The 25,207-nt window shown below is 36.1% G+C and overlaps 1 protein-coding gene across 1 annotated transcript in view; it reads left to right on the top strand.

Annotated features, from left to right (window-relative positions):
• Positions 1 to 862: 862 nt before the first annotated feature.
• Positions 863 to 25,207, top strand: part of FRK (fyn-related Src family tyrosine kinase) — a gene marked incomplete at its 3' end in the record, with an annotated part of 53,404 nt that continues 29,059 nt past the window's right edge. Inside the window, exon 1 of the mRNA XM_008575628.1 lies at positions 863 to 1,233. Coding sequence (XP_008573850.1) covers positions 863 to 1,233 — 371 coding nt within the window. The remainder of the gene's footprint in view (positions 1,234 to 25,207) is intronic.

The raw sequence follows: 25,207 nt of genomic DNA, 5'->3' as shown, positions 1-25,207 counted from the left end.
TTCCCCTAGTGGTGGCAAAACAATCCTACTCATACATGTGAAGAAAAAAAAATCTCTGCTCTCAATTTCTGTGCTGGGAACTTAGCAAGACAAAAAGCTATCTGGGCTAGCCTGTTTCTCCAGAGTAAAATGAAAGGACTGTGGATTTTGGCAGCTGCTTTAACTGGCTCTCGGGTAAGGAGCTGGTCTATCTTGGGTGTAGGGGAAGGGAGGGGTAAAGAGGACGGGAATCCCATTTAGATCACGGACAGAAAGAAACCAGGAAGTAAGGAGAAATTATTACAGTCTGTACATAGCTCAGGATGTTAAAGGCAATAGGCTCCGCTGGTTGGTTATTCATTAGCAAAAAGGAAAGAGCAGTTGGAATCAGGACTGGTCAAATGACAGGAACCAACTTGAAGCAGGGAGAGGGCTCCAGGCAAAGGCAAGGCGTGGAGACTTTACCTGGAGTTAGTATCTTTCTCTTGCTAACTTTTTCTTGGGACAAAAGGCAAGATGGCACATTTCTGTTCTCAGAAATTTGTCTAAATAAAGCCCTCTTACTTTTAGTTTATTTTTGTTGTGGGATTCTTAAGCAGACAAGAAGAAAAGGCATCTTTCCACTGAGCAGCTGCCTGGCTCCCACTCGGTTTTGCTCTGGGGCAGCAGGTATGGCCATAGAAAGCAAGCCGGTGAGTCTCTCCAGGTAGGGCTTGTTGTAACCATGTCTGCCGGACTGTTCTGAAACAGACTTTGCACACTCTCCAAGGTATGGTGAATTGGTGCTGATTTCAGAGTTGCCTGGTGGAGGAACAGAAAGTGGATCTGCAGAGACTGAGGGGAGACGGAGAAACCCCTCTCCCCTTCTCCTCATCAGGGCACCATGGGCAACGTCTGTGTGAGGCTCCGGGAGTACATGGAGCCCTGTCTTCCCGGCTTGTCCCAGGAGGCAGACAAGCCGGTGGTGATTGAGAATCCAGGGGCCCGTTCCTCCCCTGACACTCCCCGGTCACAGAGGCAGGAGCCGGAGAGAAGCCAGGGCCGCTACTTTGTGGCTCTGTTCGATTATCAGGCTCGAACCGCAGAGGACCTGAGTTTCCGTGCGGGCGACAAACTCCAAGTCCTGGACACTTCCCATGAGGGCTGGTGGTTTGCCAGACGTTTGGAGAAAAGGGGAGATGGCTCCGGGCAGCAACTGCAGGGCTATATTCCTTCTAACTATGTGGCCGAGGACAGGAGCCTACAGGCAGAGCCGTGAGTAGTACAAACCCACACTTTATTTCTCAACTCTCTGAGGGCCAGTTAATGAGTTTTCCTTCCTATGTCTCTACAACCTCCTAATTTTCAAAGAGCTACCTAGACAGTATGAGGAAGTACTGGCAAGAACCCACTAATTGAAACACACCTCCCCATGCTAGGTGAGAGTGAAACTGGCAAGTAATTGTTTTTGAAATAACTTCAATTAGAGTATGTATACCCACAGGACCCGGGTGCATTTTCAAAAACAAACAAATGGTGCAATTTATATTCTACCTTCTCTTTTGCTGTAAAATAACTCATGCCTCACTTTAACAACAGAACTGCATTTCATTTGCAGGTAAATCATAAGAACTTCCCCAAATCAGACTTTCAAATCTAAAGTTTAGCTCTTTCTCTCTCTCTCTCTCTCTAACTACTAAAGCATTCCAGGGCAATACTTCAACTCTAGCTCTAACTCTAATCCTAATCCCTTTCATACTGATAGGCACACATATGGCTAACTGACAAAGAAGATATCATTTAGAAAACATTAATTTTTTCAGTCGAATCATGACAGATATATATTTTTTTAATTCCCAGGTCTTGAGGTGTGCTACCCAAGTTATAATATCTTTTTTTAAAATTATAGTTAGAAACTGACCAGCTACAGACAGTAAGTTTTAACAAGAAAAATAATGACATTTCCCTGGAGGACAAGATAAAGATTTCATCCTGGTATTTGAATAAATCCTATGAACTATAGTGGAACAAAAGAGGAAAATTTTATGTACTTATTCGCTTCATCCGTCCATCATCCATCCATCCATCCATCCATCCATCCATCCATCCATCTATTCATTCATCCCAGTGCCATGCACAGTAGTGGGCATGGTGAGCAGGGGAGGGAAAGGTTATGCTAGTTATGGTTGAACATGAAGTGGATAAAGCACAGTGTTGATAATAAATGCTTGGGGTCTGGTGGGTGAGCAAGCAAATGGAGACCATTGTCGGCTCCAATCTTGTTGCTGCCTGGTTCCAATACTACCCAAGACTGGGCATGTATCTCAGGAAATGGACTCATTTTATAGAATGGTTCCTTAATAGAAGAACCACTGGGGATTCACTCATATTCTCATGTAAGTGCTGCTTCTTTTTATGTGAACTATAGCATCCCTTACTGGTCCAGGGAATAAAATGGTAAGGAACAGCCATGAGACATTGTTGCTGTTTTCCAAACAAATACATCCAAATATGAAGGAGAACTGGTGACCTTTGAGCTTCTTTCCAATACCAGGAGCCTATAAATGTTAAGAAGGGTCTTAATTTATGCCTAAATAGAAATAAATTAAAATTTAGACTTTTGACGAATGGAATCGATTAGTTGTCAGATGAAAAAATCACCTGTGTGAACATTTGTTTTCTGTGATAATCTACAGGAATTATCTTTTCTTATTCATTGAATGCTTACTTATGTGCATTTATGTGCATCACTACTATGTAATGTATGTCATTATGCACATTTTATATTTAGCGTAACATGTATATTATTAGAATAAGCACTACAATGTTAATATTTAGTGCCTCACATTCATAACCACCTAGTTTTAAATATTGTATATTCATTTAACTGCTAGGGCCTTTGTTTCCTTATCTGTAAGGTCTCTGGTATTGCCTAGACCTCTGGATTTCCTGATTATCTGGCAACACAAGCTCTTATGTTTCATATGTAGTAGTTCAGCTACATTCACACTTGACAGAATTATAAATGATGAAGAAAGCAGTGCACTAAAATAAGACAAGCAATCCAAACATGATCACATTTTGGGTAAAAGGCTTAAGCACAGTGTCCATACTAACTTAGATTCTCTTTGCTACAAACGCAGAATAAGGCAACTAAAGTTGTAGCTGTACTTTGATTCTCAGGGGCTGTCTGTAGCTGGAAATACTTTTTTCTCTGCACATAACTCTTGACCTTTCCTCCTGGAGTTGTTTCTCAGCAGTGTTCATACTTGTCACTACCATCGTGGATGTCTGTAGTAGTGAGCTTCCCTAGGGATCTTCACATACACTGGAAGAAAAATGTGATGCTCAGAAGATGCTGCCACACTGACTCCTGGTCAGGACAGGCTACTTGTTTCCTTTTACATGTACACCATGGACTTCACCTGTGAACCCAGGTTACTTCTAAAGGTTCTTGCCGCCATATGACTAAATTGCTTTAATACTTGTAGTGCAAATAGCTGTAGCCTCTGAAATTCCACTCCATTTCAAACAGAAGTGATTTCAACCCAACAGTCTTCTGAGTGGGGGTGTCCAAGCAGATCATACAGTGCTTTAATGAATGAATTAAATAAAACAACTTCTTTTAATATCTTTCCTTTAGTGAGTTTTTCAAACTTATACTTTATTTTTCTTTATGAATACTGTACATTTTATTTTATAGTAAGCTCAGTAAATAAAATTAAGTGAAGATTATTGTTTATATTCATGTGTGTGAGGTGAGTAGGCAGTGCAAAAACAATGAAAGTTGTCATCGAATTCCTGATTAGACTAGTTTAATGCAATGTATATTAGTATTCATCTATTTATGTTTTTATTCTTGATTTTCATTAATAGGAAAACTGTGCAGATGCTTCTGGAGTTATAAGTACCAGGGCAAGTCAGTTGAAGATTTTAGTTTTTGTTAGCATCACGCTTTCCCAAGTGAGCAAACCGGCCATCTCTATATAGGGATCTGAACCCGCGGCCATGGTGTCATCAGCACCACACTCTCCCAAGTGAGCCACGGGCTGGCCCCAAGATTTTAGTTTTTGGTTGGTTTGTTTTTTAATACTTGGAAATAGAGATGTTGAAGAAAGAACTATAATATTGTTAAAAGAAACCAATTTGCTAATGGATGATTATTCCACTTAGAAATGCTTTACCTTTTCTAAATATCTTACATTAAGTTATGTAATAATCCAATTCTTAAAGATTTATTTTGTCTCTATGAAGTATCATTATATTTATTTTATCTTTGATTTAAGTTTATTCCTAGATCTTTTTATAGATGAGTGTTTTTCTTCAACATCATCAATATGAAATCCCTCAAAAACCTCACTCTTGGGGTCTTATTACTCAGACCTTCTTTAAAATATTTTATTCACAGTGTCTTTAAAGATAAAGTTCATCCAGAAAATAATGGCATGGAAATTACATCCAAATCTTGGAGCCAAGAATAATGGATTTAAATTCCATTGCTTTTATTGTAAAAAATTCAAGCATTACAATATATTGATGAAAATCAAATTATCAGCAATAGTATAATTTACATGTAGTATCATTTATCTACAAAGAGTTTAAAAAGTTGTTTGCCTAATTGTTTAAGTGTACATTAGGTATTGTCCACGTACTTTTATGTTAAATTGAACTAGGATCAGAGATGAGGTTGGTTCAGCCTCCTGGAGAGGGGACTGGTAGGAGGAGAGTAGGGTGGCTGTAACCACACAAGCCAGCAGCTGATGATTTCTGCTTCACCAATTTGACAACACAGGCTGAGGGTAGTAGTTGGGAAAACTGATTTGTTTCCTCTTTGCATGTAGAAGGTTCATAAGTTATGGTAACAACAATGAAATACACTACTGAAATTCTGACTCCATAAGCTACTCAAAGGCATAAATTGAGGTTTCATTAAGAATAATCAGACCACTAAAATGATCTCTGAACTTTATTTTTTATTAAGCCCTGCAACTTTCTGTGTCATATTCTAGTGTATGTTCTTACTTGAGAACTGATAATTTTGTTCAGAGTCAATTCCATGAGTCTGGTATGGTGTTACGTGAATGACTCAGCGAAGTCAGAGGAATTAGTATTTGCATTGTTGCATGCATCATTTGCTCAGAAGGTGGGCGCTGTTGCTGCTGCTACCTCTCAGATGAGGAAAAACTGACTCGAAAGCCAAATAACCCCTAATGGAATTCAGATCAAAGTTTGAAGACTTCCTAGCTTTTCCTATGGACCTCAACACCAGGAAACACAAACTGCAAATTTAACAGGTCATTTTGTATCAAAAGGTCAATTATGAAGAGCCTAGAATTTTTCAATAATGCGAATATATCCTCTGGGTTGTGCTATGGCCCAGACAGTGTTAACTTTTTTTTTTCTATTGTGGGTTTGGTTTTTCCTCTCAGAAATTGGTTTTATTTGATGTATACAAGTCTTAATTTTCTAAATAAAGAGAAAAAATCTCCATAAAAAAATTATATGTATATATTATTTTAAGAAGCATCTCTACACTTATGTGTGAAACAATAAAGGCTATGAAGTTTCTCTGCCTCAGAAACTTGAGGATGGAATAGCTTTATGTACCGAGAGCTAGAGGAGCCACAGTGCTGACCTTACAATGGTGCCTTTGTATCTCTTGTTAGTGCCTTAGCAAGGGAAGAAGCAAAGTACTGTATTTTGTGGAAAGTTTTTCTTTTCCTCTTATTACCATGGAAAGGCAGATTATTTCCAATTCCTCACCTAATTCATCATTTTAGAGGCTGCTTTGAAAAATATTTGTAAATATTTGTAACTTGTAATTTTGTTGGTAGTTTATGGTAATGGGATAAAAATGTTAAAATATTATTAAGTTTGAAGGTAATGGAATTTATCTCCATCTGTTTAGGGCATATTTTCATATTCATGCTCCTTTTTAATGTGTCAGACTAAAATCTCTCAAGATTTTATCTAATTTCAGATCACTGCCATTGTCTGGCTTGAAAAAAGTAGTGTGGTGAAATAAAGTGATATGGAGAGATTCTTTCATCACCATTCTAGAACAGAGCGAAGCTTCACTATTTAGTGAAGTGACTACTGCTGAATTTAACGATTATTGAATACAAGTTGTACACAGTGTTTCTAGTCATTTTTTAATCTAGATGTCAGTAAATTTCTTTCTCAGCTGGGATGTGAAGCCAGCTTTTAAATCTTAATTTAATTAAAGGTAGAGAAACAATGTGGTTTAAAAATTAAAATTACTATTAATAAATAAATAAAAGTCATCAAACTATTCATAAACTAATCTGATGTAATAGATGTTATCTACTTTGAGAAGTTTAAATCACCAGGGAATCACCTATGGGCTATCAATCCCACAGTTGTTCTTTTTCCAGATCATTTATTTTTTTAGGGGCCGGCCTGTGGCTCACTCGGTAGAGTGCGGTGCTGATAACACCAAGGCCACGGGTTCGGATCCCATATACGGATGGCCGGTTCGCTCACTGGCTGAGCGTGGTGCTGACAGATCATTTATTTTTTCTCTTTGTGCACACTAAGTTTTCTTTCTTTCTTTTTTTTTTGCGAATCAAGTTTTCGAGGAAGACTAAATTCATGTGTTGAAATGAAAATAATGTGTTTTCAGTTTTTCTCCTATAACACAAAGTATACTTAAATACTATAGTTTTAGAAACAAAGAAGTTTACATGTATAAGTAAAATACAGTGTAAGTACACATATGGTTGTCAATCAAATCAAATGTTTTGCATAAGAATATTAGGACAAATGATTCAAAGCAACCAAAACAATGTTTAGATGCCATGGGATTAGTTAGGAAAGTCTATTATTAAATGACTGCATTATCTTTAGAGCTATGATGTATTCTATTTTCCCCATTTTTTGAATTATTTGTCATTATATGTTATTTATCACGATGTAAAATAACAATATGAAAAATATGTTGTTAAAACAATTTATCGAAAACTTTCATCCCAAGTTAATATTAAATAATTTTTTCATGTTAGTATAACTGTAGTATGTTTATGCTAATATAACTGTAGTTATCTCAGTTTGTTATATAATAAATTTTTACATACATTGTCACCACTTAGAAAAAAAACTTAAAGTAAATTTTTTAAGAATAATGGCAAAGTCATAGAAGTGAAGAAAAGAGGAACCAACTGAACTACATTAAAATCACAGCCAAAGTTTAATAGCAATTAAAAGCAGTTAATTAATAGCAGTAAAACTGGATTATGTGCATCTCAAATACCTTTGAGAAACAATGTAGTGACATAGTATACTATCATTAAAATAAGTCAGCAGTCATCTTTTCTAAGAAAAGTAATAATATTGATAATAATGTGAAAGTTTTAATTGCAATGTATCATTCAGAGACACTCTCTGTTTAGTAAAAACATTATTTTTTTCTTTTGAGGTTTTCAACAAATTATTAACAATGGAAAAAATATAGGTGAGTGAAATAAGTCATAAAGTATTGAGCTTCAATCTTAAAGATTAGAATCTAAGTTCCAACTTGATTGAATTGATTCATTTTTTAAAAAAACAAGGTTCTATTGGGTTCAAATTGGTTTGTTTTTGATCAGGCAAATTCATTTAAATTCTTGGTTTGTCTCTGTAGATATATCATAGTGTTCGTTTTTTATGAATGAAAGTCAAGCATCTCACCAAACTGATGTTGCCAAAGTAGACACAAGCTTTTAAACAATAAAGTAGGACTAACTTTTGTTATTGACTACTATGTAAAAGTAGTACTACTGTGCACTTTAATTGATCTTGGGGCTTTCAAAAGGAAAAACAAATAAACGAACAATACTTTGCCTCAATTAACTCTGGTTGCCAGCTCAGAAAATTCCCTTCAGATTTCCAACTACCAATACCACAGTGAGAATCTATATAGTAAATATAAATCAGAGAAATCTTTGAGTTCTTCTTCTGGATACTTCAACTAGGTCCAAACATGCTAAACAGTGGTTTAGAGTTTTTATTGAAATATAACGCTGGTCACCCTTTTTGATCTAGCCTGTGGTATACATAAGGACACAGGGTATGGGCTCAGATGATCTGGTTTTAATTTGGCTGTAGCATTACTTAGCTGTGTAACTTTAAGTAAACTACTTCACCCCTCTGCCTCAGTTTCTCATCTATAAAATAGGAATAATAGGGCCGGCCTGGTGGCGCACTGGATAAGTGCGCCGCTTGGGAAGCGCGGCGGCGCTCCCGCCCGAGGGTTCGGATCCCACATGCAGACCGCTTCCCGCTCACTGGCTGAGTGAGGCGTGGGAGCAACGCCGAGGGTTGCAATCCCGTTGCCGGTCCCCGGTCCGGTACGGGGGCAACACTGAGGGTTGCGATCCGTTGCCGGACACGGAAAAAGACAAAAAAAAATAATAATAATAAAATAAAATAGGAATAATAATGGCACCTATCTCATAGGATTGTTACATGACATAAATGAGACCTTTTATGTGGAAAGGGTGCACTGTAGAGAACCTGACGTGTAGCAAGGGTTTAATAAATATTATGTATTATTTAGTTGGCAGCTTCTCCTTAACTTGTGTGTAAATGGGTCATACTTTGTCACAGCCCCACTCTCGTTTGAGCTTACAATATTCTTTCCCTATAACAGGACCCCTGCATGCTGAGCATCTTTCAGTCTTTGACAGTTCTGTACTGTTGCTCACCTGCAGACTTGGTCTTCAGATTGGCAGTTCTCTCTGCCTGCAACCTTCTCTTTCCTCTTTTTTTCCTGACCAGCTCTAACTTATCCTCAAGTCTCACCTTGTTTGTTCCTCCCTCCCAAAGCCTTTCTGGACATTTTGGAATACCCTGGGTGTTCCTGCTTAGAGCATTTAGCACTCCGTCATTATTGCTAATTTATTTTCTGCAAGACTATAAGCTCTGAATGTGGGTGGTGGAAAGTGGAGTTTAGTGTGACGCCTATGTGTAATAACTGGTTGGGTAAATGAATTATCAAATGAAAAATCGCTCATGTACAAATCTTAGGTCTTTTAAAGAGCAACTGACAGAGCCCCCTCTTTTCTTCAACTGTTCCTCTCTGAGTTGCCTTTTTACCTACCAGGAAAGTCTTCATTAAAGGTATAAGTTATTTTGCATTCTTTTCTCAGTGACTTGTTCATGCCTTAATTTTTGGTTAGACTCATAGTCATAAAAGCGTAATTTCCAGGCTTCCAGAAATAAGTTGCTCTAATCCATCCCGGGAGAGAAATTCTTAGGAAGTAACAGACTGATTTGAATTATTTTTTGTAATGTGGAGTAAATATCAAGCCAGGAACAGATTGTAAATCTCATTGAGATGGCATCTAAAAATCAAATATACACATATTAAACTGTACTATGGTTATACATAAAGTAGAGGAATTACTGGCCAGAGCTTTTAAATGGACAGCAAACTAAAACCCAGTGTACAAAATTAATGTTGTGGGGCTAGACTTGTAATTTCAGTTTTTATGCTCAACATACATAATTTCTAATTATTATGTATATGAAGTGTTTTCAGCTTACTATGCTAAAAGTTTGATTCTTTACTGAATATTAATAGATTTTCACTGTTACATTTAAAAAATTACCAAACAAAATAATTATGTCTTTTTCCTAGTTTTCTTACTAATTAACTGCTAATTTCTCTGCAGCATTCTCTGACTCCCATTTTTAATGGGGTTCCTTGGCACTTCTTAGCACTGAAAGGATTGGAACAGTTTCTCTAGGGAGGGTAGTTATGCAGATTAATAGCAGCTTTAATGGTATTTCAGGGCTCCTTACAGCTATTTTCCTGAAGCCTGAAACTTCAGTATTAGTTTATGTGGCTGTTTCTTTGAAGATTAATGTAACAGAAAAATTTTTTATAATTCATAGATGCAAATGTAGATCACGTGATCTGTATTACTTCCCTTATTGCTTATTTGACTAAATTCAGGTACTTTAATGCACCATCCCTTGTGTAAAATCTTTTTTTGTTATGTCATCTTTTTCTATGAAGTTTTTTAGTTAGATGTTTTTCTACTTAAATATTGAGTTAATTTGCATGTCAGATTCTTTAATGTTTTCATTTATGTCTTTTTTTTTTTATTCATATGGCATACTTTAATGTGCCTTTAAGTTCAGGCTAAATTTCTTAAGAAATTTTTTTCATAATTTCTGTTCCTTTTTGAGGGAACAATTGCATAAAAATGAAATTGAAGAAATGTGATTACTAGGAACTTTTGAACTTTATACTAGGTATCTAATTTGAAAGGCATTTAGAATCTTATATCGAAACAAATTATTTACATTAACACGAATGTTGTATACCACATTAGAACATGATTTGGGTGATTCAGAAGAATCCCATGTGATTCTTCTGAAAGGTCAGAAATTAGGCCAGAAATTAGCCAGTATTCTTAATAGATTTAAAGTCACTCTAATGCTATTCTGATTTCTTATATATCTTTTTGCCATTTCTAAATATTAATCAATTATGACATACCATGATACTGTCCTGCAAGCCCCAGCATTGTGCTGCCTGCAAAGTCACTGCCTGAGAATCATTTCTCAAGGGTGTCTGTTGCACTCCTATGAAGCAGGATTCAGAACACTTTGTCCGAAGTCTTTTATATATTTCTGGTTATTGAAGAAAATAGTTTGTACAGCCTTCATGTATCTATTCAACAGATTTTTTGTGTGTGTTTAATCTATTAAAGGCACTGATTTTGTATTGTGGGAGATACAAAAATTAATGACAATGCTGCTTCTCCAGAGAATTTTAAAATCTCAGGAGGTGAGACTAATCAACCAAGAATGTTGTGTCAATGCTTTTCAGTAGGAACACATCTGTAGTGGTTTATAACACATTGTAGGGAAGGAAAATACGTACCATAGAGAAGAGTGGAATCATCTCAGTAAGTAGGTGTTAGAAAGGACTCATTAGAAGATTGGAGGGCATGATTTTTTTAATGCAATTTTTAAAAAATATTTATTGATTATACATATTCATGGGGCACAGAGCTGACCATCAACACCTGTGCCCAAAATGTGGTGATCAGATCAGTACTATCAGCATGTCCACCACCTCAAATTGCAATTATTCCCTGTGTTGGGAGGTATGATTTTGGAGAGCATTTAAGGCAGTAGGGCTGTAAGGCCCGTTTTCTTATCACTATTGTTAGGGTTAGAAAATTGAAACTGAAATAAATTCAAGACTATTCTTATCTGGCAAATAGTAGAGGCAAAACTACAAATTAGATGTAGGAGAAGAGAAAGAGACTGGAATAAATGATTTGGAACCAAGGGAAACATTAAGAGAAACATACATTTTATACAGTAATTTTCATTGGGGAGGGGGGATGGTTGAAGCAAAGAAAAAGATAATACATTCAGTTTTAGGTATGTCAATGAAAATGTCAAGGAGAAATTTAGAAACACAAAACTCAAATCAAAGATACAAGTCTTTTCTGTAAAGATGGATTTTGAAGTAATTCACCCTGAGGTGTTATAGATGTCACAGTAATATAGGAATGGTAGAGTATTGTAGATGTCACAAGGATTATAAGAACCATATGGTGAGAATCTAAGAAATAGGAGAAAGGAAGCACAGATCAAATCTTTAGAAATGCTCCTAATTTAGGTGAGTAAGTGTGGTGTGTAGATTGCAGAAATTGTCCATTTTTTTTCATGACTCCTTGCATCTGTACTCTTTGGTACTCTCCTCCCACACTGACTCTCAGCTTGGACAGGTGATTTGCTTTAACCAGTGGGACAGTAGCAAATGTGACAAAAGCAGAGACTTGAAAAGTACTTGCACTTGGGGCTTGCTTTCTCACTGCTTTTGGAGATCTGCAAGTACCATGAAAAAATCCAAGCAAACTTCCAGAAGGATGAGAGACCATGTGAAGAGAGACCCTACTAATCCCAGTGGACTCACTAGCCAACTGGAGACTGAAGGTCAGGCTCAGTGAAGTTCAGTGGAGCCCATTCTAAATTATCAACCTTTATTCCTGAGCTAAATAAATAGTTGTTATGAAGCAAAACCTCATTAATACACAGAAAGAGAAGAGCCGCTGAAAGAAACAATGAAAAAGAATTTAGGAAAGAAGAAGAAAAACAAAGAGCACCTTTTTCGAAGCAAGAAGATAGAATGTTAAGAAGAGGTGTGGGGTCAAATGCTAAAGAAAGGTCAAGGTAATAAGAAAGAGATAAAGACCATTCGGTTTGCTGGAGGATTATTGGTAACGCTAAAACACAGTTTTGTAAAGTAGTGATGGGTGATGGCATGCGGTAAAGAGGCAGAGTTATAAAGGGGAACTGCCTGTTCTGTCTGGGACTCTGCACTGGGAGGTTTAGCCATAGAAAAAGTATTGTATGGTAGGGATCCACATATCGGACTTAGGTCTATCCTGAGAATCAGAGCAGAGGGATTTAAGCAAAAGCAGAAGAGACTGTGGAACCCAGCTGCCTCTTTCTCTGAGCAGAGTCTTAAGGGTCCTAAAGCTGCTATGTCTGTCTGGTTAGGATTTACAGATTTCACCCTTTCTAGGGCAGAAAAATTGGTGGACATTCAGTATCCTCTTGTAGGTTGGATATTTGGCATTAGGAGGTTGGGGTAGAGTGAGAATGAGTTGAGGGTTCATCTTTAGCTCCATTGATTTGGTCTTCCCAAAATTGATAGAAAAATTCCCCCGATTTTTTTTTTTAACAAAAATGGTTAAAAATATTTCTCTTGTGTGCTATACTTTCAGATTTGGGAGTCATGTTGTAGGAAGAGTGAGCTCAGTCCCAGGTCCTAATGTAGAGACAGCAAATACATGTAATCTTTAAGGAAGTTTGTAAAGGAAACTTCACAGTACAGATAGAGGACAGTAGATTAAAGAGGCATCTGGGGCCGGCCCGGTGGCGCATTGCTACAGTGCGCCGCTTGGGGGCGTGGCGGCGCTCCCGCCAAGGGTTCGGATCCCACATACAGACCGATTCCCGCTCACTGGCTGAGCGAGGTGCAGACGCGACCCCGAGGGTTGCGATCCCGTTGCCGGTCCTGGTCTGGTACGGGCGCGACACTGAGGGTTGCGATCCGTTGCCGGACACAAAAAAAGACAAAAAGGAAAAAAAAAAAAAAAGAGGCATCTGGATCAGAACTTACTTGGAAATACTATGTTAGGTTAACAGCTCCTTAAAAATACTTCAATATTTAGTTATATACCTTATATCTACACTTTTAATACTTTTTTTCTATAGTATACTAGTAGCACTATTTTATGAAACAAAAAGAATGTACGAGACTCACTTATTCTAGTAACTTTTTATATACAAGAGCAATACATGGTCCTCTTTGCACTTTCCTGGAAGACAGATGGATAATGGGTTAGGTAAGCCCTGGTTTTCTTCTCTGGTATACTGTAGTTATAGAGTACTTCTCTGTTCAGTGACAGGCTGTTATAATACAGTGATGTTTCAGATAAAAACAATACAAAAGTGACTCAGTAACTTGTACCTGTGTTACACAATAGTTTATAGCAAAACAGGAAGATACTGGGTTTTTTTTTTTTTTGTCTTTTTCCGTGTCCAGCAACAGATCGCAACCCTCAGTGTCACCCCTGTACCGGACCGGGACCGGCAATGGGATCACAGCCCTCAGTGTTGCTCCCGCGCCTCGCTCAGCCAGTGAGTGGGAACCGGTCTGTATGTGGGATCCGAACCCTCGGCGGGAGCGACGCCATGCTTCTCAAGCGGCGCACTACAGCAGTGCGCCACCGGGCCGGCCCAGGAAGATACTGGTTTTGATGCTTAATCACTTTGAACTTTGTGCTGTCTTTTACCAAAATTCTAAACTAGAGAAGCAGCAGTTTAGGAAAATGGAAAGTCATGCTGTTGATTTAGTTGGTCCTCATAAAATGATAGGAAGCAAAACAGTTACATGATAATTAGTAGAGACCGAGTAACTCCAATAGATGATTTTTCACTCATGAAAATTTTGGTGCATAATCAATTTCTACTATCTTTTAAAGCATGAATATCTGCTTACATTTTTAGTATTGCATGCAAAGTATTCTAGTTTATCAATGATTTTTTAACTTTTTATCTTCTAAAAATATATTTGATAAATACAAAAGAATATGTGTGATTTTCAGGTAAGTTTTAAAGCATAATAAGCATAATAATGATTAATGAACATTCAGCTAGTCCAAGACTTATACTGTTACTAATAATGGGTCTTTGAGTTCCTTTGATCCCTTCCTCACAATAAAACATTTTTTTCCAAAAAATGTTGATAGCAATTCAATTTCTAATAGCAAAAGACTGGAATCAGGTCAAATGTCCATTAATGGCAGAGGGATGATTTATGGTTTATTTATTCAATGAAATGTTATGCAATAGTGAAAATAATGAATTGAGTGGCATGCAACAACATGGATGATATTTGGAAACATAATTTTCAGTGAAAAAAACTTTCAAGAGATTACATATAATATGATTCTATTTTTATAAAGTATAAGCATATAGGTTAGTAAGCTATAAAATAAAGCAGGGGAATGACAAGCAGATTGTTATTTGATTTACTCATCTAAGTATTGTAAATTCTTCTGCTGTAGACCATTTAAAGAAATTATTAAAAGAAGGTGTGTTCTAAAATTATTATGGGCAAAAGTTTAAGGTTTGTTTCTCTTGAAAAATTGATTTGCTTCCTTATAGCAGATAGTTAGAACTTATTACACATCACAGTGTTCTTTCTTCTTACCTACTGGGAAGTTCAGAGTCCACTTAAATGCTTATCAATAATAACTATAGTTGACCTTAAGTCTGTCTTATTTTCTTCCTTCTCTTACTCTCTTTCTTTTTTTGAATCCTTTTAAAATTCCTGTTCTGTACAACGTACATCAAGCTTTTTAGGTGTCTGTTATTGTAACCTACTTTAATACATAAATAATAATCAGTCTAATTGTAAAACGTTTCACATTTTAGAACTTTATATATAAAAAGGGTATTATATCTTAATATAAATACTAATTAAAAAATACATTTTAAAAAAATTGTCTTTCAGCCTGGCTGGTTAGCTCAGTTGGTTAGAGCACAATGTTATAACACCAAGGTCAAGGGTTTGGATTCTCGTACGAGTCATCCACCAAGGAAAAAAAAATTGTCTTTATGAGTTTGGTCGGGAGACTGATTCTAAACCAAGCATGACAGGCTGATAGAATTGCAGTTAATGACTTGGTCAAAAACCTACTCTAGACACCCCCTCACCTGGCTCCCACTTTAATTTCCTGGCTGTCATGACGGTTGGTGCTATCTTCCCTGCCTCTCAGCTTATTTCATTCCTTTCCAGTTTAAACTGGGTATATCTTTGTCTGCTGGAGAGTCTGACACAGGCTCCCTGTTCTTTCTTCTCATTTGTGTTTGTGCACATGTGTAGGACTCCATTCTGGTCATCTCTTGATCTGCAGAGCAAGGCAGGAAAGTGCCCTCTGTAGGGACTTCAACCCTGAGTGAGACTCACTTGCTTTGGAAGAGATATACAAGGTATGGAGAAGACAATAGACACAAAGGGAAGGAAGGGACACAATGATTTAAAATGTGGGTGAAGAGGCAGATGAATTTTTAATATGCATCAGAAAAGGAGATGTAAGGAATAAACAGATGACTCCATAAGCAAAAACAAAAAGATAAGCTAATGTTTAAGGAAAACAGAGTGAGAGTGTGTGAGAAACTAGAGAGAATAAGAAGGGGGACTGATGAGCAGAAATAATAGCATGCACTGGTTGAGGAAAGACTAGACAAGGATAGTGGGCTAAGTATGGAAATAGGTCAGACAGGTGTGGGTGTGCAGGAGAGTTCATGATTCTATGTCTATACTAACTGTATTTAAAACAAATTCTGGAACTTTTGCATTTGTGTTATGTAAGCATTTATATTATGAAGATTGTCACCAGATGCAATTTTTCAACTCATACTTTAATGTGGGGGTCTATTGTGAAGAAAATAAAATGTTAATCATTGTTAATGAAAGTGAATTAAGCCCATTTCTTCCCTCAATCTACCTTTTTTATCACCCAAATCATCTATTACACTTTGATATTGGTTGTCTTTCACAATGTAAAACAAAACAACATCCCACAAAAATACGGATGCCTGTAGTATAAACGGTGGAACCGAGTAAGAGACTTCAGGGACCTGTAAATGAATTGACCTCATATACCATGGGTAAATTGGGTTAAAGCAACTTAGTAGTGATATAAGAAATCTTTTACATGTGCTAATGGAAAATTGGCTATATAGGCAAGATGGTAAAACAAAAGACTTCTGTAGGGAATTAGAGTAAGTTAATAGTTTTGCTTGGCTCCAAGTGGTTCAGAAAGTCTCACAAAGAAAGCACTGATGGGTTTGGATGTGCCTGACATTCTCCATTAGAGCAAATCTGAAATATATGTTGTTTGCTGATTTAATAGTTAAAGAAATACTATGTTAATGATAATAAAAAGCAACTTGTATTCTGCTGGCATATTCACATGTAGAGTATGAAATTGCTTTTTGAGGAGTTAAAGGAATAAATAGTTGAACATGGACTGGGGAAGGTTTACTTAAGCTTCTACATAGTTCTAATGTTGACTTCTAGAACAGAGCTCACTAATTTCATTCAACCTATCTGTACATTTATATTTACAATTAAGTATACTGATATCTCACTTATTTAATACACAAAACACTTTTTTCTTTTAAAAAGGAATATTGTCAGTTTATTTGATTTTGAAAATAACTAAAGAAACTAATCTTCCTCAAATGCAAAGGAAAAACATCTCGCAGGAATCTTTGCTGAACAGTTCAAGGAAGATGAGATATTGCAAAAATCATTTTGTTTTACCATATCTTACTGCATCATTGCATACTGACAGATTGATGAGAACACTTAGTGATTTAGTTTTGTGTAGGGGGTATTATGAGAAAAATGATCCTAACTTATTTTTCAAACCTACGCTTTTAGTTACCCATTTGACATATTTTAGCAACTTTTGATTGCTATAATTTTGTGCCACAGTAGAGAAATAGGAGTATAAATAATGAATAGTTTAGTTTGATCCACCAGAAAGTCCGTATATTTATGGAGGGCAACCCAAGTAATTGGCTTACTGCATTTGGGAAGCTTACGTTACCTAATGGATCTCAGCCACTGCTGAAAGAGCTGAGAGAACTGTCCCTTGTTACTCGAGGATTTGTCATAAAAAGAGGCTTTGTCCAAGCAAAGAAGGAAACATTTTGTTTCTTCTTAAATTGCTGATCTATTTTCAAAAACAAAGTATTTGCTCAAACTTATTAAACAAGAGAGCAGACAGCTCTCCCCCTGTCCTTTCCTTTCCTGTCCAGACACTTTTCCTAGAATGGACAACTGAAATCAAATCATGTTAAATGGAACTGAGAGGTAATGGTGATTGAGAAAGAGAGCCAGATAAAAGAAAGAAAATAGAATGTCATTAACACTTTTTTTTACTTAACATGATGTAGATTAGGTTTCTTCATTTGCAACTGAAATAGCTCTAGTCAATAAAGACTTCATGTTTCTTAAAAAACATAGATGGAATGAGTGATAGAGGAGAATTAGGACATGAATAAGGGAGGGGAAGGCAATACTTAAATTTCTATTGCAAGGGCAAGCTGCAAGTGTCGAACAATCACTGTGAATGCTCTTCTCTACTGTAAATAGAAAACATAGAAACAGACATTCACCTGCTCACTATTTATTCATGCTTAGTTGTTGCAACACAAAAAACTCAGTACCTGTTAGCTTAACCACCAATATTGAAAAAAAAATCACTACAGTGAGAATTAAGGAAAACATTTAATAGTAACTCTATTAAGAGCCCAATGAGTTGCAAGTTTGACTTTAAGGAGTAGCTGCATGACTTATATGACAATTTTTCTTGTTTCTTCCTTTTTTTGATTCAAGCATTTGTTACATTTAATATAAATTTACTAGCTATCATGCACTAATACTTTGCTAGTAAATATATTAGCAGATTATAACTTTGAAACAGAATTTTCAATCAATATTAAGGGGTAGGGTTTCTGAAAGTATGTTTTTGATGGATGGCTAGGAGTGAATAATGGTTGTGGATATATTGGAAAAGAATAAAAATGTAAACAAGTTTAGAATGTGCATGATTCTTAAGCATTCTGTGGGCTCAACTGAAATTGGATATATGGGTATTGATGTCTTATAAAAATTCTTGACCTCTCTTTAGTTCACGACTGTAATTTAAATTCTGGTTAGTAAAGTATTAAATTATTTTTTAGAACCAATTTCCTCTTGGGAGGCTAACCAGCAGCAAACAAAATCAATATTCTTAATTATTAAAGACAAGTCTTGACTCCACTACCCCTCTGGCCATTGCACATGAATCTCCTCCGCTGTACAGCAAAACTCTTTGAACAAGTTGCCTATACCAAGGGACCTATTTCTTTCTTCTGTCTATCTCTTTCTCATTTTAAATATTTTTATTATGGAAATTTTCAAACATTTACAAAAGTACAGAAGACAGTACCCCCATGTACCATTACTCAACTTCAACAATTAGCAACACATGGTAATCTTATCTCATCTTTATATTTTGTCTGCCTACCTCCACCCCCATCCTACTATTGTATTATTTTGAAGCAAATCCTGGACATCATATAATTCTACTTGTAAATTTTCTTGTAGGTATCTCTAAAAGACATGAAACACCCTTAATAAACAAATAAACATACTTACAATATAATGATTACTCCTGAAAAATAAAATAACCCCAGTATCATCAAATATCCAGTCAGTGTGAAACATCTTGTTAAAAAAAAAAGTCTTATGGTTTGTTTTTTATGATTTGTTTATTTGAATCCAAATTTTTATGGATTTATTTTGTGATTTGTTTGTAAATCCAAATAATGTCCATTCATTACAATTGATTTTTCTCTTTTAATCTCTTTTAATATGGATCCTTTTTTCCTTGCAGTTTTATTTTCTTTGCCTATAGAGTTTTCCACAATCTGAATTTTGCTGATTTATTCTCTCTTGAACTTGCTGCAATTAGACTTTTACTCTTACACTACTCCGGGAAGCTGCTTGCATCAAAGGTAACTCCATTGCAAAACCTGTTGGTCAGTTATTACTCCTCATTTTAGTTATCTTATCAATATTATTCAACATACTTGATAACTCCATCATCTTTACTATACTTCCTTTAATTGATCTCCAGGACAGTCACTCACCTTGTTTCTTCCTATACCACTGGCTGAGACCTTTTTTTGCTGGTTCCTTTTTCTCTCTCTGACTGCTAAGTGTGGGAGTTTCCCAGAGCTCTAACCTTGGTCCTCTCCTCTATCTGCCCTCACTTTCTTGGTCATCTCATTTAGTTTGAGTCAAGTATACTCAGTGATCTACTTGACATTGTCATATCCAAATGGAAGTTTCCAAATTCCAGACCTTTCCAATACTTCCAAAACTGAGCTCCTCTGTTCCTCCCACAAGCCTGTCTCACAAAGTCTTCCCCAGCTCTGTCAATAGCAAGTAGCTTTCCTATTCAGGACAAATATCTTGGAATCATTCTGACTCCTGTTTTCCTTCATATTTCACTTCAGTCAATCAGCACATCGTTTTGCCTCTACTTAGTGAGAGAGTCTCTTGACTGGCTTCTCTGATTCAGTCTATGCTCAGTCCAGCAGGCAGAGTGATTGCATTAAACTGCTAAGAAATTAAAATTACTTCTCTGCTCACAGTTCTCCAGCAGCTTCCTGTCTCACTCAGAGTTAACTTCTGAGTCTCCTTGCAGTGACGTACAAGGCTCTAATGACCCCCCATTTCCACCACTGCCTCTCTGACTTCATTTCTCATTTCTCTCCCCTTGGCTTCTTCCACTTCTGCCACAGGACTTTTTTTCAGGGACAAAGTGGAGGCCTAGTTGAAAAATCATTCTGTAAAATTTTGTTTAGAGTCTAGAATTTGAATTTTATTGCATTTGTAAGAAATAGGGAGAAAAATAACTGGCTCAAATAGAATTTAAAAGCTGATGAACTTTGCAGACATCCTCATAGATGTAATACCTTGCTCTATCCTGAACTGCTGGTCTACAGAGTTAGGTGAAATTATCGCTAAATAATTTATTTTGATATTAATGGGAAAAATGTCTTTTTTGGTACATGTATATATACGTTCATCCTAAGAACATGGGAAAACATAGCCAGTTTCAAAGTCTATTGATATTGTGAGAAAGTCTATTATTCTCACTTAGACTTTTGAATTGAAATGTTGCCTTTTAATTAGCTTGTGCTGATATTTCGTCTGTATCTGGCATTTCAAACTGATTCTTATTTTTGTTGTTATTGTTGTTATAATTGGTTGTGACTTGACAATCTATTTTATAATTAAGTAAAAATATTTTACAAACATTATAAAATGATTTCTATTTACTTTATACATGTAGGAAGTGAAACTGATTCTTAGTGGGTGGCTGCCTATGTTCCATTGTGTAGTCTTGAGAACACAGTCTTTCTTAGTGAAGGATGCTGAGTGCAAGAAGGGAAAATCTGAGAGTTTAGGAAAATAGCCTGTAGTATTTCTAACAATGACAACAAAAGGCCATGTTTTTAATAAAGCGGTATCTAGATTTCATTTGCAGGCATTTCTGAATCCTTGATTGTATTTGTTTACCTCTTATTTGTATCTTTAAAGAAGAATTTTAAAAATAAATTCAGTGCAATAGATATACACCTAAGAAGAGCTCTAACATAAAAAAATGAGTCAGTTCTGTGCCACCACATAGAATTACCCTCTGTATCTCAAAGATGTTTCTCCCTCTCCCAAGGAATTAAACACAGCCAGGAAATACAAATGAATATGTGTGTGCTGTAATGCTACTCGACATTTTAGTTGTAATTAACAGGACTTCTGAAGTTAACCAACATTAATTAGCAATGCAAAGTATTTAAACATGGAGTGTAGTAACAATGCTGAGTGCATTATGCACATTCATCAGTACACCACATGCTTATTAAAGATTTCTCTTTAAATGATGTATTATTAAATAAGTTTATTAAGCCTACCAAATGAATCTTGATTTTTCTGCTATCCTCATTCCGTAGTTATTACTCCTTTCTTAGATCACTGTGGTGTTGGAGACAGGCACCACCCTCTGAGTCGCAGGGTTGAGAGAGGTGCCACTTCAGGGTGACAGGTTGATTGGAGGTGTGGTTCTGGGAGAAGCGAAGCTGCCTTCTGTTTTTGATTTTGGTTATGTTAGTATTTTATTTTTTTTCAAAGGACATACATTTTAATTTTTTGTGATTATGAAAACTAATAAATACTCATCACAGAAAGTTTCAGGTAACACTGAGAAATGTGAGGGAAAATTCCCTGTTATCTAAACAACAAAAGATAGTAATTCTACATTTTTAATGTATATCTTCTTTTAGGAATATTTCTTTTGTTGCATATCAGTCTTTTAGAAATTGTGTTTTTGTATATATGATGTAGAATTACATATATTTATGTATGAATTATATATATTGTGTGGGAATTGTGTATGTACTTGTATATATATGTATGTTTGTATAGTATTTTTTTTAAAGGAAGATGAAATCTATTACATGTACTATATGAATCTTTACCACATACTTGCATCAGAACTTAGTGTTATTTTTCTTTTCCACCTTTGCATTTCTATTAGGTGAAAAGTAGCATCATCAAATTAATTTGCATTTTTTAAAATTAGTAGAATTGGGCCGGCCCAGTGGATCCCACATACAGACCGGCCGCTCACTGGCTGAGCGAGGTGTGGGGGCAACACCGAGGGTTGCGATCCCGTTGCCGGTCCTGGTCCGGTATGGGCGCGACACTGAGGGTTGCGATCCGTTGCCGGTCACAAAAAAAAGAGACAAAAAGGAAAAAAAAAAATTAGTAGAATTGAACATATTTAGTACATTAATTGATCATTTCAAATTTTCCTTTTGTGAATTGACATTCAAATGCTCTGCCCCTTTTTCTCTTGGATGTCAATCTTTTCTTATTCATATGTAAAGAGAACATTATAAGGAAAGTAACCCTTTTCTTTTCATATATCTTGCAAATAATGTTCTTTGATTTTGGCTTGCCTTTTAAGTTTGATTATGATGTTTTTTGCTGCACAAAGTTTAAATTTTTTATATAACACAATCTGTCAGTCTTTTACTTCATGATTTTTTACCTGTGTTGATTTACTCAGAAAGGAATTCATTATTGTCTGCCATGTCCTCAACATTGTGGGTGAGTGTGAGAAGTGACACATGGTTCCTGACCCCAACACTTAGAATTCAGTGAGGGATTCTTTTTACCAGGAAGGAACCTTATTTGGGGATTTCTCTATTACTTTCTCTTGTGCATATTTTGTATATCAATTTAGTTATAATTTCAGAATTATGGTGAAGCTTTATTAGAATGGAGTAATCATGAGTGATTGTCTGTAAATCTGGAAAGAATGGAAAGATTGGTAAATTGGGGGGAGTTCATGTTACTACTTTGTTAGACTGACATCTTTTATTAGTCTGTCAGAAGCCACAGTGATCATCTTTCAGGAACTTAAAATATCTGAGAGTTAGGGACATTTTTCATGTGATGATCATGTCATTTCTTAAAATGAATTTTACTCTCAATCTGTTGTATCATATTTTGTGCATAAATTGGTTAAAGATAATCATGGTGTATTTTTATGACAGTTTCATTCTTCAAGGAACAAACTGAAAGAAACCTAAACTGAATCTACTGCTCACTGATCTTAATGTTATTTTGATGATGGAGATGGAGGGGACTTTGTGGAAGTCCATGGACCCCAATTCTGATTGGCTTGGATGTACACAGATCCATTGAGTTGATTCCTTACTTCCCCAAATTGTGGTGCTGGGAGGTTGGAACAGAATTAAAAGTATTGTTCTCAGTGTGCTTTCCTTGTTTCTCTGCCCTCCAAATTGTTAAAGTCCAGTTTAAATCCAACTTGCTACATTACATCTCCCCTCAACCACTACAGCTAGATGTGATTTTCCTCTTTGAAATTCACTTAAGTATTTTTGGCACTTAATCATATGTTTTCTTAGGATGACGTTTTTTAATATTACTGAAAACCTTTCCGTGTTTTATATATATAGCAAATTTAAAAATATCTCCTTAGTTTCCATGTGCATCTCTCCAATGTGAAACTGTACATATTCTGCTTTTCTACTTTGCATTTTAAGGTACTACCCAGATTTCATATTAATTTTTCTAATTTCTATAATACTACTGTCAGCAAATGCATCATTATTTATTTAACTTTCTCTTAATAATTAACACTTAGGCTTTCTTCCACTTTTTATTTTTCTAATGTTTTGAATAGCATAGCAGCAATATCTTCCTGCATAAAAAATTTTCCATATTTTGTATGATTTCTTTAGGATAGATTCCCAGAATATGAGTTACTGAGCCAAAGGGATGAACAGTTTCAAGACTCTAATGCTTATTGCCAAATTTCTTTTAACAGGATTCCACCAATACAATATAGAGCAGTTATATTTTCACAAAACCTTGTCACTACTCGGTATCGTTATTATTTTTTCTAATAACAGGAAATCACAATTATTTTCTTAAAAATTTTTCTATACTAACAAATTTGATTGTTCCCCATATGTTTTTTTTACTAATTGCATTTTCTCTAAATTTTCAGTCTTTTGACCATTTGAAAATTGGATATTATTTTTTTCCTCTTAATATTGTATATGGACTCTGTCAAAAGAAAACATTAATTCAGTGTATTAGTTTGCTAGGGCTACTGGGATGAAGTACTGCAAATGGGGTGACTTACCAGAAATTTGTCATCTTACAAATCTGAAGTCATGTTGGCAAATTGGTTCCTTCTGAGGTCTGTGAGGGAGAATCTGTCTCATGCCTCTCTCCTAGTTTCTGATGGTTCGTCGGTTACCTTCGGCATACCTTGGCTTGTAGATGCATCCCTCTGATCTCTGCATTTGCATGCACATGGCATTCTCCCTGTGTGCATCTCTGAGTCTCCAAATTTCTTATAAAGTGCACCAGTCACATTGGATTAGGGGCCCATCCAACTCCAGTGTGACCTCATCTTAACCAATTACATCTGCAATGATCCTGTTTCCAAATTAGGTCACAGACGGTTAGGACTTCCACATGTGAATTTTTAGGAGAATTTTGAATTTTGGATGAATTCAACTCAAACATTCAGTAATTCACTTTTCAATATATTTTGGCAGAGAACATTTATGTAGTGATTCCTACAGTTTTAAGCCTCATGCTAATCACAGGAAGTAGGAATGAAAGAGCCAGCTCCTGCCCTCTCGGAGCAGAAAGCTTAGATGTGGAACCTACACTCTCCCTTTTGCTCACTCTGCTGCAGCCATGCCAGTCTCCTCCACGTTCTTGGGGGCGGGAGGCACACTCCTTCCTCAAGAACTTTGCACTTTCTCTTCCCTCTGCCTGGAATGCTCTTCCACTAGATTCTGTGGAGCTTGTTCCCTCCAGACCTTCAGTTCTCTGCACAAATGTCACCACCTCTACGAGGCCTTCCCTGACTATCCCATGTGAAATGGTGACACCACTTATCTCACACTGCTTGTTTTTCTTTCCTGCTTTAATTTTCTCAAAATTACTTCTCACCTTCAAATATAGCTTGTAAATTACTTCTTTATTTAGCTTATTGTCTGCCTCTCCACTAGAATACAAATTACTTGAGGACTGCAATTTTTTTGTCTGTTTTGTTCAATGCTGTATCCCCAGGACCTAAAACCATGCTCAATAAATATGTAATGAATGAATATATAGAGAATTATGATGCAGTTGATTAAGTGCTGTGAAATTCTACAGTGTTAATGTTTATGTTCAATATTCCCTTATTTATTTTACAAATATTTATTGGGCACCTATTTAGGTACTGTGTATGTAATAGTGACTCATATGGAGTTCACTTTTATTTTTATATTCTCTCTTTTGCCTTAAAGAATAAAAGCCTTCTATATCATGAATTTACCTCTGAATATTGTTTTTAGGGGTCTGGAAAGGGACATAATGTTTTATCACATAAGGTAAGAGCCAAGCCCTGTGTAAGTTATTTACATTAATTATTCATCTATTCTGCAGAATGACCCTATCTTAACTCCATTTTCCAGACAAGGAAACTGAGACATTAAAAACTATTTTTGAGGTCACACAAATAGCAAGCCACAGGGCTAGAATGCAAATCCA

Source organism: Galeopterus variegatus, unplaced genomic scaffold (assembly GCF_000696425.1).
Source record: "Galeopterus variegatus unplaced genomic scaffold, G_variegatus-3.0.2 Scaffold1220, whole genome shotgun sequence".
In the NCBI taxonomy this organism is placed as follows: Eukaryota; Metazoa; Chordata; class Mammalia; order Dermoptera; family Cynocephalidae; genus Galeopterus; species Galeopterus variegatus.
The sequence above is the reverse complement of the archived record's forward strand: the minus strand, read 5'-3'. Positions and strand labels throughout refer to the sequence as shown.